This window comes from Colletes latitarsis, chromosome 10 (assembly GCF_051014445.1).
Source record: "Colletes latitarsis isolate SP2378_abdomen chromosome 10, iyColLati1, whole genome shotgun sequence".
NCBI classification, from domain to species: Eukaryota; Metazoa; Arthropoda; class Insecta; order Hymenoptera; family Colletidae; genus Colletes; species Colletes latitarsis.
In genome coordinates this window covers 9,531,977-9,553,971 of record NC_135143.1, presented here as the reverse complement: position 1 = coordinate 9,553,971, position 21,995 = coordinate 9,531,977, and the positions used below count along the sequence as shown (strand labels likewise).

Sequence of the window (21,995 nt, the reverse complement as noted above, 5' to 3'; positions counted from 1 at the left end):
GATTCTTAAGGGGCCTTTCTACTTTGTGGGATTAAAAATATCGAATTTTTTTTTGCATTCTATTTTAGTATGTAGTCTCGAAAATATATCTACCAAATATTAAATTGAAATTCGGAAAACTAACGAAGTTACAGCTTGCTGAAATGTACCACGCGCTGGTATAACAATTGGACGTAAAACTTTAAAGCTGTTTTTCTCGAAACTACAATTTGCGGCACTGCGTATAACATGAAAACTATTCAAGATACCAACATCAAATTTATGCAGTATCTTTAGAATTGGTCTCTCTATCGCATGAACTAGGATAATTGCAATATATGCAATACTTTTTCTTTTATCGACAAAAAACAACCGAATATATGAAAATATTCACTATCTTTTTGTAAAATAACTGCCATTGTGCTACTTTTCGTTTTCTTGAAAAGATTCTAGTTCATATGATAACCAAACTTATCTATATTAAGAATATCTTTGATTTTTGGATTTCGGATAGCTTGTTCGCAAAATATCACTTACGCAGTCGATAATTGCATAATCAATAGATATTATGCATTGCAAAAATTCGTAAATATAGTTAGTTATATAATAAATATATTCACAAAAATCGGAATTAATTGTTCTTTAATAACCCGCAAAAAAAATATCACAAAGAAACATGTATTTTTCTTAGCTACAAAGTAGAATGGCACCTTAACCTTTTGCACTCCGAGAGTCTTTATTAATACGAACAACTAGCAATACTAATTGCAATTTTGCAATTTGATTTCTAAAAATAAAAAAATCTTTTTCATAAATAAAAGCGAGCCACGGTACGTATTATGTTTGTCGACATGGCGGCGCCAGTGGACTGCAAAGGGTTAACTATGAAATAATGCGTCCACCTTTACTGAATTTATTTTCTCCGCGCGCACACGAATCTTCGTACTTCTTTCTCCCGATACCGAATGTGCCTAAAATGAATTAACGATGCATACGATCGATAACGATCGCGTGAAAACTTTACGAGAAAACAAAAAAACTGGAAATGTCGAGTCCGTGACTAGCGAAAGACACCTAGAAAGTTGTATCCATACATGGCACGACGTGCAATTAGGATGGGTTATACAACGAATTTGTAATTCCGGTTTAAACTAAAATTTTAGCAATCGTTTGCTTTATGAAGATATTATACAACATTGTTTAACCCCTTACCGTACAATGACGAGTCTGACTCGTGACAAGTTCTTGATGTCAAGTTTTACAATCATGAGGTTACTCATTCGTCATTAAGTCTTACATACTAAAATCAACACATTTTAACATTCACGAGATATTCGTAAAATAAATCTATTCTTTTTCGTGGCCATTTCTTGTACGAACAAATTTAAACAAAATTAAATAAATGTACGTTTGAAAAATTATTTGGAATTAAATCGTACGTTAAGGGGTTAATATAAACGCGATAATACGACTCTCAGAGTGTCTTGGAATGTTGTCCACCAGCTTATACGTTGCTGGTAGCATTAAACGTTTCCTTGTACAATATTTTTTTCTATCTGGCCAAATTCGAGATACATAAAGAGAGGGAGAGAGAGCTCTCTGCATAACCTAATAGTTGCAGATAGGTAAGAACGTGCCACCCTGCGCCTCATTACCGCCGGTTGGCCTGGATGTGTGCGCGTGTTCCATTACGTGGATGGTCGTTTGAGCGATCGACTCGGATCGTGGCGAAGCTTTCCTTCGGATGAGATTGGGCTAGTCGAAGAAACTCCTAGCTGGCAGGAACGCCAAGAAGAAGAAACGATTGAAGGGGAAAAGGGAGAAGAGAGAACGTGATGGAAAAGAGAGAGAGAGAGGGAGTGGGTGGGTGGGAGGGAGGGAGAAAGTGGCACAGGGTGGGGGCAAGGTAAGTAGGTATAAAGGAGCGTGACTGGACGCGAGTTCAATACGTGGCCCTCGAGCACAGCTGTCACTGACATCGCCGCAATTCGAAACTGACCACGACAGCTAACCTCGGTACTGGCGGACCACAGCGGCGGAAACTTATACCAGCCTTCCGATTGATACGTCCCGGCCACTCACCATACGCCGAAGGGGACGGATTAGTCGGCGGGTGGCAGCCTTCTCCGTACTCTATGCTTGCCTCTCTCTGCTTCCACCCCCGCTCTGATCCCCCGGTCGCCGGCGACCGGACCAAAACGACGCGACGTCCGTTTCTTCTCCATCCTTCCAGAGATACGTGCTCGTTCGTCGCGATACTCTTCACCGTCTCAGAGAGCGACGATACGACCAAGTTTCCGCGCGAACTACCGAATCGCGTCGAGACATCTTCGATTTCCAGTCCTGTTCCTACCCAGGTACGGGGTGGAAAAAATGCTTTCGGCCTCCATTCAGCGCGAGGAACAAAAGTCTCGAAGGACGCTGTATTATCATTGCGATCGTACGAATCGCGTGGGAGCCCATTTGCACGCGAGAAGATGCAAGATCCACGCGATTAATGTACCAATGACTGAAGTCAACATTGAAACTGAGACTAAAACTGAAACTCAAACTTAGAACAAAATGGAAAAAATGTTTCGTCATCTATTTAGCATGAGGAACAAACATCTGAAAGGAACTATACTGTTGTTAATATACGGGCTGCCCGAGTGCCCATTTGCACGCAAGAAGATGTAAGATCAATGAGAATAATTTACCTATGGTTGAAGTCAACATTGAAACTAAGGCTAAATCTAAATCTTATCTTGGCCTATTATTATTTATCATGTTTAAAAGATTGTTTACCTGACCTCGAAATTTCTGAAAGGATTCGTTACAAGAGCCAACGGAAACAGAGTATTTATTAACAGTAATTACTCGTCGAATGCCTTTACGGTTCGATGAACTGTAATTTACCAAGAACGTAGAAGGAATATTCGGAGATAGGGACACGTGAATCGTTCGCGATAACGAAAAGACAAAGAACGAAAGAACGTCAAAATCGAGAGCGAATCCTTTGAACTACCTCCTCGTTCTCCTTAATTAAAGCCCTCGGACCCCTCGAGAAGATTCCGCGAGGGCGGTAGTATTCAAGAGAGTGCAGAAGGCGAGGAAATCCGACCGTATCGAAGTCTTCTTCGACCGAGCGTATTCCCCGCGAAAAGAGGATAAGCCAGAAGGTAACGTCGAGGCACAAAGTGAAGAAAGTAACGACGGGGAGCCTGGGCGAGGTGCATGCCGGAGGGGTGTTTAACTTGCCAATTACTAGAAACACTGGGCCATCTAGGGGAGTATTAAACGAGCTACCCACCCACGGGTTTAGCCCGTCTCTCGGGCTTCCCCTCGCGAATACTATTCCTGACAAAGGAGGAACGGGGGAACAGGATCGGCTAGCTGAGGATTTCGCGAGGACGTTCCCTTCGTCCTGTTCCGCGTCTATAGACACCAAACTCGGCATAACGGCGGTAGGAAGAGCAGGCGCGATATTGCGCCAGACTCGACGATGCTCCGGAGAACGAGACCGGTGGTCGTTACGACCTACAGAGGGAGGAGGGGTGGTTTCGGAGCAGGAACGTCGGGACGTTTCGGGACGTTCCAGGACGGCCGCCCAGGGACGTTTCCACGCAACGAGCGTGCCTTATCTTCGCTATACTTTCTGCGATGAAACTTAGGGGAGGCCAGGTAGTGGCTGTCTTTCTTCTATGGGTTAGAGTTCTGTTCGTCTTCGACCCTGCTATAGACTTATTTCGTAGCAAATAGTGCAGCATTGGTCAATCGAAAAGAGGCGACCCTAGGCCCTGGGTTTAAACGAGAGCAGCTCTCTTTTTGTCAAACACAGAGTCAATGGTTCAAAAGCTTGCTGTTATAGGAAGAAAGGGAAAGGGGAACGTTTCGTCGAGTACTTCCGAGAGAGCGTAGCCCTCTACTGGCGAGCGCGGGTCAGTGGCACCAGATGTAAAAACCATAGACTAGCAATGGAAGATTCTGTACTTATCCAACTTCAATCTCTCTTCGTGAGAGTAATACAAAGAAAGAAGAATGTTTTAGTTAATTTCTTAGGGCAGCAGAACACTTTGTTTTCTCTTAATCGTTCGATCAGTGGTCGATACAAGTAATCGAACTAATTCCACCTAGCTATTTACAAACAGAACTCAGTATTTGACGTTGGACCTTGTATTCTAATTCTGTAGACACGTCGTGTGGTAAGTTTCTCTAATCAAGAAACGGCAGATATGCGTTTAATTTAAGTTTCAAGCTTGCGTTCGGATGCAAGGATGTTATTTCAAACAACTCTTGCGAAGGTGCATAGATGCGTTAAAGACTCGCTATAACTCGAAAACAAGATCAAACGGGATGGTTTAAATAAATACTATTCTTACTTTTAGTGGTGTAACCGAGCTTGCACTGATCCAAGCGTCATAAAACTCGGCCACGATATCAACGAAAGATATATTTCACGACAATAACAGTTTCTTTTACTCCGAAGAAGTTTGTTTACTTTTGCAATTGACTGTGTAAACGTTAATCGCTCGTAAATATGACGCGGTACAATAATGATTAGGAAACATCGGTGAAGTCCAACCTCGTTCCATGAGACTTAAAAAAATATTACAATCTCGTTTCCATCGTCGAGGAAAATTTATGTAATATTTATGTCTCGATAACGAATCTACAGAAAAATGAAGAAATTACGGCCGCGCCCGTTATCGAACGACGCGCGTGTGATCAAGTTGGTCGCTCGGAGCGAGCAGAAAAGAAGGAACGTGGCAAAAACTAGGGGAGACTTGACGATTTATAATCGGTGAAGAATGAGCGCGATCGCTGGGAGCCCTCGTCTCTCCCGTGTTTTATAAATGTCGCGAGGCAATAAAGACGCTCGATGGATTAGCCGTGAGCCTGGCATTCCGAGGCAGCGGATTCTATTCTGGTGATTTGAAACCAGGCACGCGCGTCCAATGAATCAATCGAAGCCTCGGCTCTTTCCCTCGTGTCTCGGAGCTTTGATCTCCCGAAGACGTTTAACGTCCGTGAAGGACACACGTTTCCGATCAGACACGTCCAATTCGCGCCTCCAACGCCTGCCTTGGGGACCCAATATTCGGCCATTTGCCGAACCATCGTTTACAAAAGTTTGATAAAATCCCAGTCGAATAGCTAAGTTCCGCCATTCGCCAGTAATATGCTAGATAAAACTAAAGAGCGTAACTACGTTACAAGGGCAACGTTGCGAATAGTAATTAGAGAAGATAGCGGAACGTTTATTATTATGAAAATCTCATCGTCTCGCTGGGCGTTGGAGTCTTCGGCCACGGACCGCCAATGCGATAAATTTCGGAAGAGAAAATCTACGCACGGACGAGAAAGAATGCTTTTAACCAACTTGCTCGGAACGGTCGACCCGTTGAAATTTGTTTTTTTTCTTTCGCGCGATCGAAAAATTGGACCACAACGAGAGCTCCAAGTACTGTCGGCTTCGGTTTTACGATACCACCCTGGGCCGCCGCGGCGTAGCCGCCCCCAGAGTCCCTCGGTGAACCTCGATCGTTCGTTTTCTTCGGCAACGGCGTGACACGAACACGCCGTATCCCCGTTGTTCCAAGAATTCACGTACGCGTCATAAATAGTGCCCTGCTCGCACTCTGCCCGGGTTTCTCTTGCCCCTCTGCCCCTTCGATTTCTCGCACGATCCGACGTTTTCCAATATTCCAAACTGCACCGATTCCATCTGGGGTCCCTCCGAAGCTTCTTCAACGTCTCCCTCTTTTTCTGTCGCGCCTCCTCTTCGACTGCTCTTTCCCCGTTTTCGCCTTCCTGTTTCCCCGAGTATCGATCCACCTGTACGCACGAGCTTTTCAACTTTTTAGTCGCTCGACCGGCGAATCGACAACGAGATCGATCGAACGAAAGCTCCGTAGGAACCGTGGCGCTCGAATCTTCACGAAACTTTCCAGGCGAACGGGGAACCAAAATTATATACATACGTACAATAAATATATTCTTCTTTTAATATATAAAACGTGATCAGGGTATTTTTACGTTTTTCCATAATAATAATTTTCCACAGCCTCGAACGCAATTTCATCGTTTTTCGTTTTTATCTTGTTTTGACCTTTAGAAACGCCCCTGTAAAATATTTGTCACCAGCGGATACTCACCCTGCATACGTAAAGGCTTATTAGAGAACCCTGTACCTAAGCTCTTGAGGGGTGAAGAAGATAGCCTTTGGGTTCAATTAAGTTGTAACAAGTCGCGCGATATTATTCAAATTTTCGTCTGTTTTAACCACGTAATTAAAGGAACTTATTTTGAAATTAAGTACTCCCAAATATACTTGTCGGTAAAAGTTGTCGAAAATATTTAAATTAAAGCCATGGGTTGTATATTTGAAAATGTAAAAATGAAATCAGGAAATACCGGATAGACTGGCTATACTATTTTTATGCCTTGATTGTCAAATTGCCTGGAATTGAATCTGCATCGAAATATTAACTATTACAGATACGTTTATCTAATATCTAAGACTCTAGGAAACATCCTCTCCCAATTGTACTCTGTCTGTTTGATTATGCGAATACTGTCTCTGCCTGACCAAGCTGTCTCGTCCCGCGTGCAATATCCACGGAATTCGTGTCTTGGGTTTTCTTTTGCCGTTCGTAACTACGACCACATCACCCCACTTCTCATTGAATCCGGCTGTCTCGACATGACACAAAGGTGGATTTTACACCTCCGTTGTCTCGTGCATAAAGTCCTCGAGTCAGGCAGACCTTAAATTCTACGCAGCATAATACACTACACCTCCAAATTTTATAAACAAAATGTCGTTTGATTTTTTGTTCTACTACACTGCATGCCGATCAACGCCATCGACATATGGAATAACATTTATTATTTCATCCAAAGTCGATAAAACGTAACGAAAAAAAAAGTATTTGTATCTTGAAATGTTAAAGTTTCATCAAGCCCTTATGTTGTAAAAAAATTGTCAAACATCGCTTCTCGTTTTACCATTTTACACGAGACACTCTCCTTAAGTTGTTGCAATTAACTAACACCCTATATAATCGAAGAAGCGGTTGTTTCGTATATTCTGATCTCGTATTCGTTATTTAAAACGTTTATTTATATAAAAATGTTGAGCATTTCCGGTCCAGAAGGTAACGAGAAGAGGTTATCGCGGCCGATGGAATTGGCGCGAAACATTTTACGAGCATGCGCAACGTTCTCTTTGGTCGGTCCTCGTTCACGGCGTGGTTTTGTTGTGCGTCGACCTTTACCTAACGGATCCCTCCGAGTCGTAGCTATCCCCCTTAACTTCGCTCGGCTCCCTCGACCTCCCTCGGAAACCGCCACCGCGCAGCCACCCCCGTCGCCAACCCTGACCTGATTTATGGGATTCTCCAAGTGTCTACCCTGCCGACGCGCGTTTTCGAGCCTCCCTTCCCCACGCTTTCTCTACGGTCTGGGTTGTTCGAGCGTAGACAGCTGGCCGGCGTTTCCACGAACCCGCGCGCGTTCACTTTTCGACGTATCCGTTCCGTTCTCTGTTCCGGCGCGTCTCGCGTCGTACCGCGCGGAATTTAAACGATACGCGCGCTCTAATACGGTTCACGCGCGTTTCCCCGGTCCCCGCGTTCAGACGAAATGGCGCGACCAGAGGACCGTCGAGTAAATCTTGGACGTTGAAAGACGTCGGGGAGCGAAGGCCGAGCGATTCGCGCGTCGTTCGGCCATTCCTCTGACCGCCCCGCGCGAGGCAACGTTACTCTTCGCACCCCTGTCGCCCGCTTCTCCACCCCCTCCGTTTTCCTGGGTAGATACGGCCAAGTAATATACGAGCCCTGCATCTGTTCCCCGAGTGACGCAACGTCCCGCCATAGATCACACCCAGGCTTTTAGAGAGTGAAGGCTGTTAAGGAGAGCGGAACAGAGAAAGAGAAACAAAGAGAGCGAGAAAGCTTGGCATGGCAAAGGGAACAAAGAGCAGGAGGAACAAGGACGGGCATGAAAATTCTACGACGCGCGAGCGAAACGACGCGACGGGGACGATAAAGGCGAAGGAAACGAAGACCAAGGGACGAGAGAGTACCCACCACGGAAAGAGAGACGAGGAGAAAGAGAGGCTGACAGAGTGACGTACTGTTACCGTTAAACTCGGCTGCAACGTAAAGAACACGAACGGGAGTGCGGCTGCGTCTCCGGTGTGTCGTGAGACGACGCCGTGTGCCGGGTGCGGGACGATAGAGGTAAAACGTAAGAGCGGTTGCTGCCAGTCAGAGCTCTCTGCTAGCCCAGGCCTCGCCGAACTATGGCCCGCGGGGCAAGCCTGCTCTGTATAAATGGCTCATCTACGTTTAACGCTAGATTTACGGAATCAGTCCGTTTCAACGGGTACCATTCTTCGAGCCACGGAACTCGTAAATATCATTTCTTAGTAATTCGCGCTGAGCTCGATCGATCTGATACTGTAGTGCCCGTTTAAATGACCACAAATCTGTCCGCTCAAACGTCCACGAGTTATCCCCGTCGTTCCTTGGAATTCCTAGCTTGGCGTTATCTATGACCTGCATCGATGGACTGCTGTATTTACGTATCACTGTGTGATCTATAGGCGACCGATTCCTGAAATAAACCTCACCGCGTAAATGGCCGCTTCCGGTACCGATCGTTGGCCATTTAACGCGTTCACTGCCAGATAAATACTTGTCAAATTTGTTTCGGTACTTATTTTCGTAACATTGTATATTTTATTCATCGTATAGTAATTACGAAAGCACCAGCAGTCCCCCGTCTTGCTATCTCGCTTGGTATATACATTCTACAACAAACCGCCATGTTATTATAAGCGGTATCCGTTTCGTGGATCACCGAGTAAAACGTTGCTGAGCATATTTCCGCGTGAATTCGGGAAATGAACCGATTCGCCGATAGGTTTCCAAGAAATGTAGGTTAAGGAGAGTATCTCGTGCAAAAGAGAGCCCGAGAACGGCGGTATGGTGGCTCCGAAGGCTAGGGAAAACGAAAGGGAAGGGCGTCGTGTCGCGTCGCGTCGGTGCGATACAGCGCGACGTAGAAACCATTCAGCCAAGATATACGAGCGAGAGTTTGTTTGCGCTTATGGCTTGCGTCTGGAAGGTGGTACGAGAGGGACGAAAGGGACGGAGCGGGGTTGCCGCTTTATCGGAGCACCCTTATGCCTATTATGCCTCCTCATCCCCCATCCCCCCGGTGGTGGTAGCGCTTTAATGCGGCCATCCCCTTACCGCACGCTCACGGCATTTCGTCGTTCGTCGTTCGGTTGACCCGCGCGCGTCCCCTGCGACCCCCCGTCGCCCCGACGCCGACGCCGACGCCGACACCGACCGACGTCCACCGACGTTCACCGACGGCCGGGTGACGCGGCGCGCGAATTAAAACGCCTCATAAATATCTAAAACAAAGGCGGCCGTTTTCGAGGGCGTACGCTGAAAAGATATACGGTCGGTTAGGACGGCTGTTAACGGCCGGATAAGAGTGGGATCGAGACGCACGAGCGGGGAGGAAAATTGGTCGTGGATGCACGATTCTCTAGCCACCCTTTGGAAAAACGCTTTCAAGAGGGTGGAGATCTTTTTGCGGGTCGGAACGGTCCGGACGTAAAAAGGAAGAGCAACGTTCGGAATGGCCCCGTTTCGGTCGATGGAAAAGAAAAATTTTTGCTGGGAACAAGCATTCGTATGTTGATCTAACCCTTCGCGGTTCGAAATATTTTTGATACTTCGTTTTAGCAGGACCATGCACGATTCAATTATTTTTGCGTAAAAGTTTTCCCGTGGAACGAGAATCCGTCTCCTAAATGTACTGATAAAGTTCAATATACTGGAAAATATTTAATACAAACGGAGCGATAAATTAGAAAAGTATGTTTAACTGTCATTAGAATTTTAAATTAGTATATCTTCTTACAGATTTATGAAGCAACCAAAAGTGAGATGCGTGTATTTTGTTTTAGCAGTGGTAACTTGTGTTTAAGGAGTGATCTTTAAAAATGTTATATTCTTGAAAATAATAATCAAATTCTTATGCATGTAACGAAACATAGACTATAATACTTTTGGAAGGTAGCGTGTATCTACAAATTTTTCATGTATCATTTAAGAAAATGGATTTTTTAATCGCTGTTCGCGTGACTGATTTTGTCGTTTAAAAATACATTTCCCAATGGAAAAAGTTGACTTGGGAACTTTTCGCTGTGAGAACGCGCAATCATATGGAATTTTCTTCCAAGAACCTTCCCTCGGGGGAAGTCGCCAAGTGGCGACTTTCTCACGGAAAATCGAGCTATTAGAGAATGTTGGGTATCAATTTTGAAGTATCGATTTTTACCAAATGGGGGACATTAAATTTCTGATACTTATTTTACTATTCTATTTTTAAATTTGTCTCGTTTCTCTTGTATTATCGAAGAAACATATTGTTATTATTCTTAGTTGGACAATTCTTTGACACAAAATGCATAATGTACAAGTATAATTACAAAAAAAAAAAAGAAAACTATATCGTTTTCCCGACAATATTATATGTGTGATAACATCCATACTTCACCCTAATCCATCGATAGTTGTATAGTTCGTATTTAACTTGAAATTATTCAAATACTATTATGTATGACACATAAAATCAGTTTATGGTATTCAAATACGCGTACAATTAATACATTTCACAATTTTCGAAAATACCATCGAGCACGCGATCGCAACATTAATGTAAATTACGAAAATATTACACTGTTTCTGTAAGTCGGTCTTGGTAAATCGTCAACCCGTCCAGGGTTGTTCGCCAGAACACGGCCTTGTTCTTAGCATAATGCAACCCGCCATACATCACCAGTGACACTTTGAATTATTGAAAAATATTCTTGAATATGTATTCTTTTCATTAAAGGAAAATAATAAGATCTTTCGTTCAATAGTTTGTTTTCGTAGCATCTCTGAGAAATACGTAACATCATTGCGTGAACCGTAGCATAGAGATTAGCAAAATTGTATTCGAATAATAAACAAAACCTATAACACCAACGTGTAGCAATTTATTCATCGTGTTCAATCGATCGAAAAGATATAACTTTTATTTTTTAATCTAAAATATAACATTCTATTACTTAAATGTTTACTTTTATTTACTAAAGAATTTACAAATACAAGAATCAGAACCTTTGTACTGGAATGTGAAATAATAAAATTCAGGTTCGGATAAAAATGGACCCAGAGTCCGTCGGTGCGAGGGCTAATTAGGTGTCGCGTTTACTATGATATTTAAACGTTTGACGTATTTGTTGCATCTTCACGTCGCGTGTCGATTAAATAACTATTGTTTAGAATGTTAGTATGCATGGTACGTGAAAAAATGTCAGTTTCTCGAATGTCGTTGAATCGCGGTGGATTGACGCGGGCGGGGCTCGAACCAATTCTTGGATCGATCGTCGACGATCGCGGTCGGAATAGGACATTTCTCTGACCGTTCTGACTTTTTCTCTTTCAGGTAAGTAGTGGTCTCCGATCGTTTGAAAAGCGAGCGGCTAGCAGCCGCCGCAACGGACGGGAGACATGCGCAGCAAGCAGCAGCCAAGGCCTTCCTTTCGGTGGCCGCAGCAACGCGGCGATAATCTTACCGGTAAATATCTATTCTCCAACGCAACATATCGACACGCACGAACCACGCATGCGTGTATGTTACGCACGCATTTTTATTTTGTATCTTGTTGCGCTTCCCGCGTCACGACGCGATCCCCGTTCTTTCTTCCCTCTTTTCAGCGTCGTTCTCGCATGGAATCGTAACTCGCGGTCCGAATCGACGATCTATAATCGGGGGCCACAGACGTAACGGTTTTTCATACGATAGATCAGACGACGGGTAAAAATTTTGGATTCGTCGCACGTTAATTAAATATAAAATATCTCAACTATAGAATAGCGTTTTGCAAACGAATACGTAAACATTTGACTGTTTGATCGAATAAATTGCTATGCGTTGGTCTTACTTTTGGTTGTAATTAGAAGAAAATTCTATCCATCTTTGCAACAGGGTAAACGTAATTAAAAGAAAATGTAAGATCGTATTAAAATTAGTTCAGTTCCAACAAAATCGTCCGTTGAAGATGTTTTAATTTTTTTTTTTTTTTGTTAACCTATGTGTAATCAGTGACGTTGGTTGTTATTGAATGCATAAATTATTTATTTTAACTTGTCGTTGATACGACTGTTTCAACGAGAATTATGAAGTATGTGGGGTTATTGTACAGTGTTGCGGTCGTGTTGGATACATAGAACGCTGCCATAAAATCTGGCGCACTGCAGGTTTGATGAATGACAGAGTGGAACGTATGGAGCTGCTCGGCGGCCAGTTGGAAAGATTCTCTTCATGATTTCAGCCTCGAAACAGAAGCATAGATACGAAAGTGTTTCTTCTTAAGGTTAGTTCAACTACTTTTTGGTAGGAATCATCGAACAACAGGTCGTTACGTCTGTGAGGGAAAAATAACGTGATGTCGGTACACAGTTGCACTGAACGTACAATAATCGTTGCGTCTGTGCCCCTTTAGACGAGAACTCGTCGAAACGTCAAGCGGTCGACAAATTCAATGAACGTCATTCTTGAATTGTTCAACGATTCCGATGTTCATGTGTATCCTTGCAACGGACAAGGACGAGAATATTTCACGACGCGAGCTTCATTGACCTACATCAGTGATTCTTAACCATTGCGCCCCAAACGCAATGCCACGAAAGATAGGCGAACCAAATTTTTTCCTTTACGGAATTTTACAAGCAATTTATTATTAAATTCTTCTAATTTTAATTATTCAGAATTAATAATTAGATCAGGTTTCGTTTTTAAAAATATTAAGAGACACTGATGTTCTGGATGTTCGCGCCAATTCCTGCACGCACTTGTTTGTCGCTGTGTCGTTATTTATAATCGTTTTCAACTATTATTACCGGTCACGCTATCGAACGCAACCGTAGTGTTTGTGAGAAAATTTACGTAGCAGTAACTTGGGCAATTATTTACACTAGCGAAAACCTTGTCGATTAATTTTTGTTGGTAGTTTTACTTATTCTAATTAATGATTATCTCAGGAAAGAAATCTTGAATCGACCCATTTTTATCAGGATGATCAGGATGATGTACCCCTTTAACCTTCAGCTGTAATAATCGATCGCGTAATTGATTTTGTCGATGTTTTCTAAGGAATAGAAAGTACAAAGGACTCTTAAACTTTGCTCGTCAACGGTTGCTCGGTACAGATCGATCGATCGTGTCGATCCTGAACGACTCTATGAGTCTGTGGCTGTTATTTCGAGGGGAAATAAAAAATGTGGAGATCCTGGTTCTGTCGTACGGTGGTCGCAGGACAACGAAAACCTCGATCCACCTGCGACTGGATCGACGTACGCGAGCACGTAATCGGTGCAACTGGTTCTGGTCTTTTGGACTCACGAAACGATAATGGTCGAACCGAGCCGCCGTTTCCTTCGCTCGCTTTCCATTCGAAGCGACCCTGCCTCGCGTTCTTATGTGCCCGCGACTGATTTACGACTTCTCTGTCGCAGATATCCAGCGAAACGTTTTGATGGGAAATCGTTGTTCGGTTCGACGCGATAATCTATATTCGCGTATGTTCGGTACCTGGTCGCGCGATAGCTGTCCAGGGTCTAACAACAAGAACCGACGCAGACGGTACGCGACTCGAGCTTTCACTTTGTCGACAAGGAGCGCAAGATTTACGTTGCCGATGGACAAGTTCGATTCGCGGACGAAAGTCGACGATGGTTCGACTTCGATCGAAATCGGACGGAAGATCGTTCGTCGAAAGGTGCGGTTTCATTAGCGGTTCGTCTAGTCCAGCGATGGCCAAACTTTTTTAGGAGTAGATAAAAAAAAATATCTTTGGTGGTCCAGTATAATTTATCGTAAAGAGCAACAAAGACTCGAAAGAATTTCTGAAAGTTCCTCGTAATCTGCGAGTTTCATTTTTTGTTGCAGATTCCTTTCGAGGATCGCTAGCGATGCATTAAAAAGATCTATATCATTCGTACCTGATTTATACGATGACATAAATATGTATAAATAATTAGGAGCGTTTAAAAGTATAAATCAGAATTTATTATTTAATATTTTTGAAAGCACTCAAACGTTCAAACATAAAGTTGGTCTTTCTTAACACTTTGGACAATAATAGCATGTTTCAAAACATTTTTAAAATCTTTCGTACAGAACCGGGAGTACTGTTCGAAATATTTATTATCATTGAAAATATTTTTATGCATAGAAACAAATCGTAAAACAGATCAAGGGAATCGTAAGCAATGTACGTCAAGTTTATTACCGAACGGATTGGAACGCACTGCCTGATATATAATGTAAACCTTCACTGACATTTTGTCTGTGCTTTAAGTTTGTTTTTCTTTTTCCTAAGTTTAGTGTTTCGACTGTCGTTTCTCGAGTTTTGCGAAAAATCATCATCATTTTTCGGGGGGTGGCTCCGAAGAAAGATCCCGCATGAATTTTTAATTTCCAGGCTATGCAAAAAATGGGAATGTTTTTAACATCCTTCTCTGTTACGTGGTCGAGTATTTTTCGCGATGTCCAATCGGGAGAGAGTTGGCCGGCGCGACGCGGCCGTTGGCGAATCGAAGAAAACGAAAAGTCGCGTGAGCGGGCAAGCAGAAACGAGGGGGTGGAACGATCGAGGCAGTCGGGGATCGAAGGGAGCGTGGACGTCGAGGACAAAGTACGGGATCGAACGTATCCGCGACAGAGATCGGACGTCAGCCAAGAAGAGTGTATAGATATATAACGCGCTCAGGTAGACAGGTAGTACGCGTGCACCCGTAGGATGGAACGGTAATAGAAAGAGGGAAGGGGAAACTGGGCGGAGGGGAAAAGGGGGAACGGAGAACGCGCGAAGGGCACATAAGTCCGCCGCTGACATCGCCGCAATCCTCGCGTCGGGCTCGAGTATCGACAGATATTTAAATGAATATTCCTCCGCTGTTAGGGACCCGCTCTTTGAAATCAAAGCAGAAAGTACAACGGTTCATTTAGACGTCCGCCGATATTCCGCGGCTGCCTGGACCCTGGCATACAGGATTTCGCTTGTCACGTCATTCGTGGGTTATCGTCGAGACCGGCACGACCCTCTGCTAGGGACTATCGGAGACGGGAGTCGCGTGTCCCTCGACGACCGCGTTTGTCCGGTGCACGCACCCAGACTTGTACCTTGTCGACGGTTATCCACTCGCTCGCGACGATCGCTCGATATCCTTTGCCCGTCTCGAGTACGGCTTCCAAACTTCTCCCGATCACGATCTTCCTTTCGATTTTCATATATTTCACCTATTAGTACCTCGATAAGTCCGACACACGAGCACTCTGTAAGGCTAATAGCTAATTTTGACGAGTATACTTCTCGTGATGAAATGGCAACGTTTTCTCTTACAAGTATACTCGTAAAATTAGTTACAGTTTGCTGTTTAAATTGCAGTTTTAGCAAAAGCTCAAATATATATGTTTAAGTTAAGTAAATAAATAATAGTAATTTCATTGCAACGTAATTTTGTATTACAACAGTCACGCGTACTCTGTATCCGACGAGTTTACTCGTCATCGCTTAATTTAAATCGCAACGGCTAACTGGTTAAAAAGATAACGAGCGAACGGAAAGGAAACCCACCGTTTAAGCTTTCGAGGGTATGTCGTGTCTTTATAGAAGAAGAATTCCAACGCTTCCCCAACATTCCAGCTAATTTCATCGAGAGGTCAAGCGACACGTTCGTCAAGCTCGCGTTCTGTATCATTGTTCGCCAATAGTAGTTATTCAAGTTCCGATTCATTGCTCACGAATCAAATTACTTTTCAATTGATCAGCCGAGCAATTAAAAAACTAGCAGATGGAAGCTCCAAATTGAGTTAAACCGGTGGCCTGTATCTCAATGGCCTCTATGTATTTCCTGGGAAAGTAGCCTCTTTTCTAGCATCGTGTCATTAAAATGTATTCGTCACAATAATGTAAGCACGTGGAAAAATACTAGAGTATTATCATAATATTTTGCGTGTTCCACACAGAACTTGTACCTTCTCTTTCCTTTTAGCTCATTCACTGGTGGCCCCCGAGAAATAACAGCGTGGTCCACTAGAGGTAGGATTACTAATCGGGCTCTTTTAAGGGTACTTCTACTCTTCTCGAGATGGTAAACCGACTTATTAGACGCTCTCCTTTTGGCCCTTCTCAAATCATTATCTTCTTTTAAAGAATGTCTTTCGTACTTTTTTCTTACAAGACAGAGATGGTAATCCTAACTGGGAGTCCATATTGCCACCGTCGAAAATTGTTTTTCGACCCTTAATAGGTACCATGAGTGAAAATTCAATCGACAGAAATTTTGATATTTCGTTTTATTAATTAAATTTTATTTAATTTTCCTGCAGATAAATTTGTGTCTTAAAGAGAATATAGTTTTATTTTTAATATTACAACTTAACACTTTCACTATGGAACTGAACCAATTAATTTCCAAGTTGAAGCATTAAAGGAAATAAATTTAAATGGGACCGATGAATTTCAAATTATGTAGATTACAATTGTCTTAAATCTTGGTCTCGTAAATAATTTTACGATTTTGGTCTGGTGGTTAACGCGTTGAACGATAATATTATAATTGTAGCGTGTGGGTGAAAATTCATCGATTCTAGTCACATTGATTGAGAGTCAATTCTTTTAGAAAAATCGAAAATCTGTTTGCGGTGAAGTAACTGGTCGTAGGGTGTGAAACACCTTTCCCGGCGTGGTATACGTGGGTGGGTCAGTAGGGTTGGTGCAAAGGTTACGCGAGACACACGCACGCATGGACGTTGAAGAGGAGAGGGAAAGGAGCACTTTGCGTGAGTCGTTAAGCGATGCTTAATGCCGCCGTAAAACGCACCAACGGCAGCCTCTCGGCCCATCTTCGCCTTTCACGAGCTTCCGACGTACTTTGGCTCCCGGAACCGACCTCCTCGTCGCGCGATATCGCGTCTTCGTCGGCAATAATCGCCCGTCCTTTTCGCCAACAGTTTTCAATTTACGTTCGTTCGCCTTTCGACGCGATAAAGCACGGTGAATTCTGACCAAATGTCAATGTCATCGAGCGTACATGTTACAGTTACAGAGTAATTTTAGTGAAAGTATGCGCTAAAACGTATAGCGTTCGCTTTACAACGGAACCAATCGGATTATCAATTTTTCAAAATCTTCGTCGATCCTATCAAACTAGTTTCACAACTAGCTATAAAAATTTATATTATACAGAGTGTTTGGCCACTCCTGGGAAAAATTTTAATGGGACATTCTAGAGGCCAAAATAAGACGAAAATCAAGAATACTAATTTGTTGATGGAGGCTTCGTTAAAAAGTTATTAACAATTAAATTAAAAAATTTCAAATCGTTCTAAAACAATTATTTCCGGTTGCGGGGAACAATTATAATCATTTTTGGTGAATAGACATATCCCCGAAATCCTATCCTCCTACGAGAAAAAAATTCGGGTAGGTGTGAAATTATTCGTCAAAATTAAAAAATTTCAAATCGTACTAAAAAAATTATTTTCGGTTGTAGGGAACAATTATAATCATTTTTGGTCAATAGACATACCCTCGAAATCCTAACCATTTTCGAGAAAAAAATTCCTTACCGAAAATGTAATTTCAGGCCAGAAATGCTTCCCGTATATTTCATGCGAATCTTTAAAACACCATAACTTCTGAACGGATTGGACGATTTTAATGTTCAAAAAGCCAAACGCCGCGTATTTTAGTGCAAAATATGTAGCAATTATAAAAATATTCGAAAAGTTGTTCCTTAATACCGTAAAATGAGAAAAACCCCATAAAAATGGTTCAATTTTCAAACAGCCATAACTCCTATAATAGTGAATATATTTCAATGAAACTTTTTTTTTATGTAGAGCCCATAGGTACCTACAAAAAAGTATTAAACAACTTTTCTGTAAGACGCCAAGCGAAATTATTAAAAATCAAAAACGAATTTTTAAGGAAAATCGACAGGGGGTAGGTGCCTAAATTTTTCGGCGAAATTGAAATGTTTCAAAACGTTCTGGAAAAATTATTTTCGGTTGCGGGGGTCGATTATAATCATTTTTGGTCAATAGACATACCCTCGAAATCCTAACGATTTTCAAGAAAAAAATTCCTTACCGAAAATATAATTTCAGTCCAGAAATACTTCCCGTATATTTCATGCGAATCTTTAAAACACCATAACTTCTGAACGGATTGGCCGATTTTAATGTTCAAAAAGCCAAACGCCGCGTATTTTAGTATAGAATATGTAGCAATTATAAAAATATTCGAAAAGTTGTTCCTTAATACCGTAAAATGAGAAAAACCCCATAAAAATGGTTCAATTTTCAAACAGCCATAACTCCTATAATAGTGAATATATTTCAATGAAACTTTTTTCTGATGTAGAGCCTATAGGTACCTACAAAAAAGTATTAAACAACTTTTCTGTAAGACGTCAAGCGAAATTATTAAAAATCAAAAACGAATTTTTAAGGAAAATCGACAGGGGGTAGGTGCCTAAATTTTTCGGCGAAATTGTAATGTTTCAAAACGTTCTGGAAAAATTATTTTCAGTTGCGGGGGTCAATTACAATAATTTTTGGTGAATAGACCTACTCGCGAAATCCTACCCACTTTCTAAAAAAAAAATTCAGTACTGGCGAAACTTTAAACATTAATAACTTTTTAACGAAGCCTCCATCAACAAATTAGTATTCTTGATTTCCGTCTTATTTTGGCCTCTAGAATCCCCCATTAAAATTTTTCCCAGGGGTGGTCGAACACCCTGTATACTAACGCGGAGAAGACGTAAAAAAGTAAATAAAATTCTATTAATATTTTATTCCACGCGAGCGCGTATATTCTGTATGTTTCTCATATTCGTAAACGTCGTAAATACTAAATACATAAAATCAGCAGTCCTCTCATTAGATATTCGAGTCACTGCCGGCCACGTATCGAAGATAACGCCGAGGCTCGTTCCGAGCTAGCAATTCCAGGAAGTGGTAGGGATAACTTAGCGACACCGTGGAAGAGAAAAATGGTGACAGTTTGAAAGGATTCACTGTACCAGAGCGTACGATCGGCGTTGATTTTGCGAGAGTGGTCTTGTTTTGTTCTGAAGAGGAAGAGAAGGCGGAAAGGAAAAGCTGAGATCGTTATCCCGTGCGCGTACAAGTCGAGATATACAAATGAACGGATAATTTCAAAGTACAATGCGCCGAGCATAATTTATTTCTCTCCGCGATTCAAAGAACGATCGATTCGGATTAACCTTTCGCTTGGCGCTTCCGCGAGCGGTCTTGGACGATAAGCCGGAGCCGCGTCTATTGTGTGCGTGGCGCGAAACGATCGTATTGTATTCGTAAACGCGATGGGAATGAGGTTAACGACGAAATGACTCGCTGTACGAACGCGCGCGTGCACGCATTTCCACCAACACGTTCGCCTCGACGTCCTCTATTCTCTGGTTGCCAAACTCTATTCAACCAAGGTACCAATATCGCTCGACGAATAACAAATCATAGAAAAAACATATAAATTTCTTAGATTTACTTCTTATAAACTGGGTGGTCCTGTAATAATAATAAGGCAAACATAAACGATTCGACGTAGCCACTTTTTCTCCCAAAAATTTCATAATATATTTAGCTCTTCTTTTTTAAGTGACAGTCATAATATCTAGCTAAAGTGGTCAAGTTACTTTGTACTTTCATCTATAGTGGACGAAACTTTAATCCTGTTTAATTGAGAAACAAGTTTAACGAAATAAAAGATTTCAGAGTCATTTTGAAATGCGAAAGTTCCTTTGCTACACCGTGTCTCTTTAGGGATCTTAAAGTTTGAACAAGTATTTGAAATAAGACTAGGCAAATGATCCGAAGGAGCTGTAGGGAAGTTATAGTTTGTAACGAAAGTGCAAAGTTTTTGTTTTGATGCAGCAGCTTCGTGTAAATAAGTAGGAGATTAGTCGCACGTGCACTGCACGTTTCTCGCAACAAGTTCGATTAGATCGTAAAACTGCTAATCTCGTCGATCGCACCACGCGTACCGAACTGATTTGTCTCGCGTGTAGTCTCGCCGGGAAGACTGACATCTATTTTATGCGATAAAGAATTTAACTATAATATATTTGATAATATTTACGTTATATTCATTGATATAATTTTAATTTAGTATAGCTGGACTGGGCTTCTTTTGTTACGACGAAGAATGCTCGCCAATACAAATTTTTAGATTCAGAGAAATTTAAATATTTTATTAAATTGGTATTCACACATGTTATTTTTAGTATTTCTTTGAAATAATTTTAAACATTCCCCAAATTAATTTCGTTGTGGTTTTCGGTATCATAGTATGACTCCATAATCTAAAAAAAGACCACGATTATTTGATACGTCTTCTCGATATCAATTCTATTTTCATGATGTTCTAAGATTACACAGTTTACCTTCCTCAAACTATTTTCTTACGCAAAAACATGTGTTTTCATTTCATATGTAAGAGGAATCTTTATATAAGTATAAAAGAGGTTAAAATTAGAAGCTATTCTTGTACATTTATGCATACGTCTCCAAGTAGTATAGCCAGATATTTTACCACCGGGTGTACATATTCTCCACGTTTTTTTTCCGAGTCACTGATGACAGTAAGGTTTGGAACGACTCTGCATTGCCACTTCAAAACCACATAGCGTACTAGACATCTATTGATTTCGCCTAGTCTATCATTTTAATTAATCTTTCATTATAATTGTCGCGGGATCCACCTAATGCAGATTTTTCTGTAACTCTGCGTTTCCGTGTGCTAGACTCTCTCTTGAATGTCCAATTAGACAACAATTTTCCTTAATCTACCGATTTCCTTGAGTAAATTGTACAAATTAAGTAAGTAATTTAGAAGTTGAACTCGAAAGTGGCACTGTTACGCAACGACGTCCTACGATAAACTAAAGGTTTGTACGATAACCATGCAGGTAAAAACTTATTTTTGCGGAAGACCGTAGATATTAATCGCAGAAAAAGATTAACTTTCCGTAAATTTAATAACGTGTTACAATTACGATAACATTCTTAGAATGTCAGGGTCGTGTACTCTAGATCAGGGACGTGACATCTAATATTTCTATGCAAAAGGATCCGTTAAATAAACAAAGATTAAACTTCAAGTTACTCGAATAACGGACAAAGCCTGACGCGTAGGATAGTCTCGATCGGAAAAATCGCAACCGTTTCGCGTTCCACGAGAAGAAACCCGCTCATCCGCGAACCGGGTATTCCGTAAACGAAACGCGGGAACGAAGAAAGAGAATATCGCGCGCGAGTGAAAACGCGATGGAAGGAATGATGCGAGGGTGAACGGGAGCGAAGTAGGAAGGAAGGAATGAAGGAAGATGCAACTTTACTCCCCGAGGGTAACATTTCGCGTGCTCTCTCTCCTGTTCCGTCGGTGTTCTCTCCCCCCTTGGTGTTTCCGCGTGTAGTCCTACTAGCAGCATTTTAATCCAGCGAACCGACGTCACTCCACCGCCCCGAATAATCAGCCCGAAATTTGTTGCGAGCGTAGGCAGGCGAATTGTCGCGAAACGCAACAAAAGAACGAGATATTAGCCGGCTGTGGCTGCTGGCCGAACTGCGCGGCCGGGGACAGACGGGGAAAATGTGTACGACCGACTGCGGGGAACTACTAGGGCTGACATTCCTCGACCGCAGTTGATTTCGTCCTTCCGGGCTTGCCACCGACGACCACGACCGCGCGAACGACCACGACCAAGAAGACGACCAAGTAATTAGGCCACGCGTTGGTGGAGAACTGGATGTCCTTGCACTTTTTCCTCCGCGATCTCTCTTCTCCTGTTTTATCGCGATCGAGATCTCGCGCGCTCACCGATCGATTAATAATCTCGTTTTCTAGTTAAATACGTTTGCATACACCA

At 42.3% G+C, this 21,995-nt stretch overlaps 1 protein-coding gene across 4 annotated transcripts in view; it reads left to right on the top strand.

Annotated features, from left to right (window-relative positions):
- The window catches only part of Tio (zinc finger domain-containing protein tiptop), a 144,625-nt gene that overhangs the window by 79,479 nt on the left and 43,151 nt on the right, over positions 1–21,995 (top strand). For 2 of the 4 annotated variants that reach the window (XM_076774904.1, XM_076774903.1), the window contains one exon: positions 11,479–11,610. The exons of the other annotated variants lie outside the window; for them this stretch is intronic. In XM_076774904.1, the coding sequence (XP_076631019.1) occupies positions 11,544–11,610 (67 nt within the window). In that variant the 5' untranslated portion in view covers positions 11,479–11,543. The remainder of the gene's footprint in view (positions 1–11,478; positions 11,611–21,995) is intronic. 4 annotated transcript variants of the gene reach the window in all.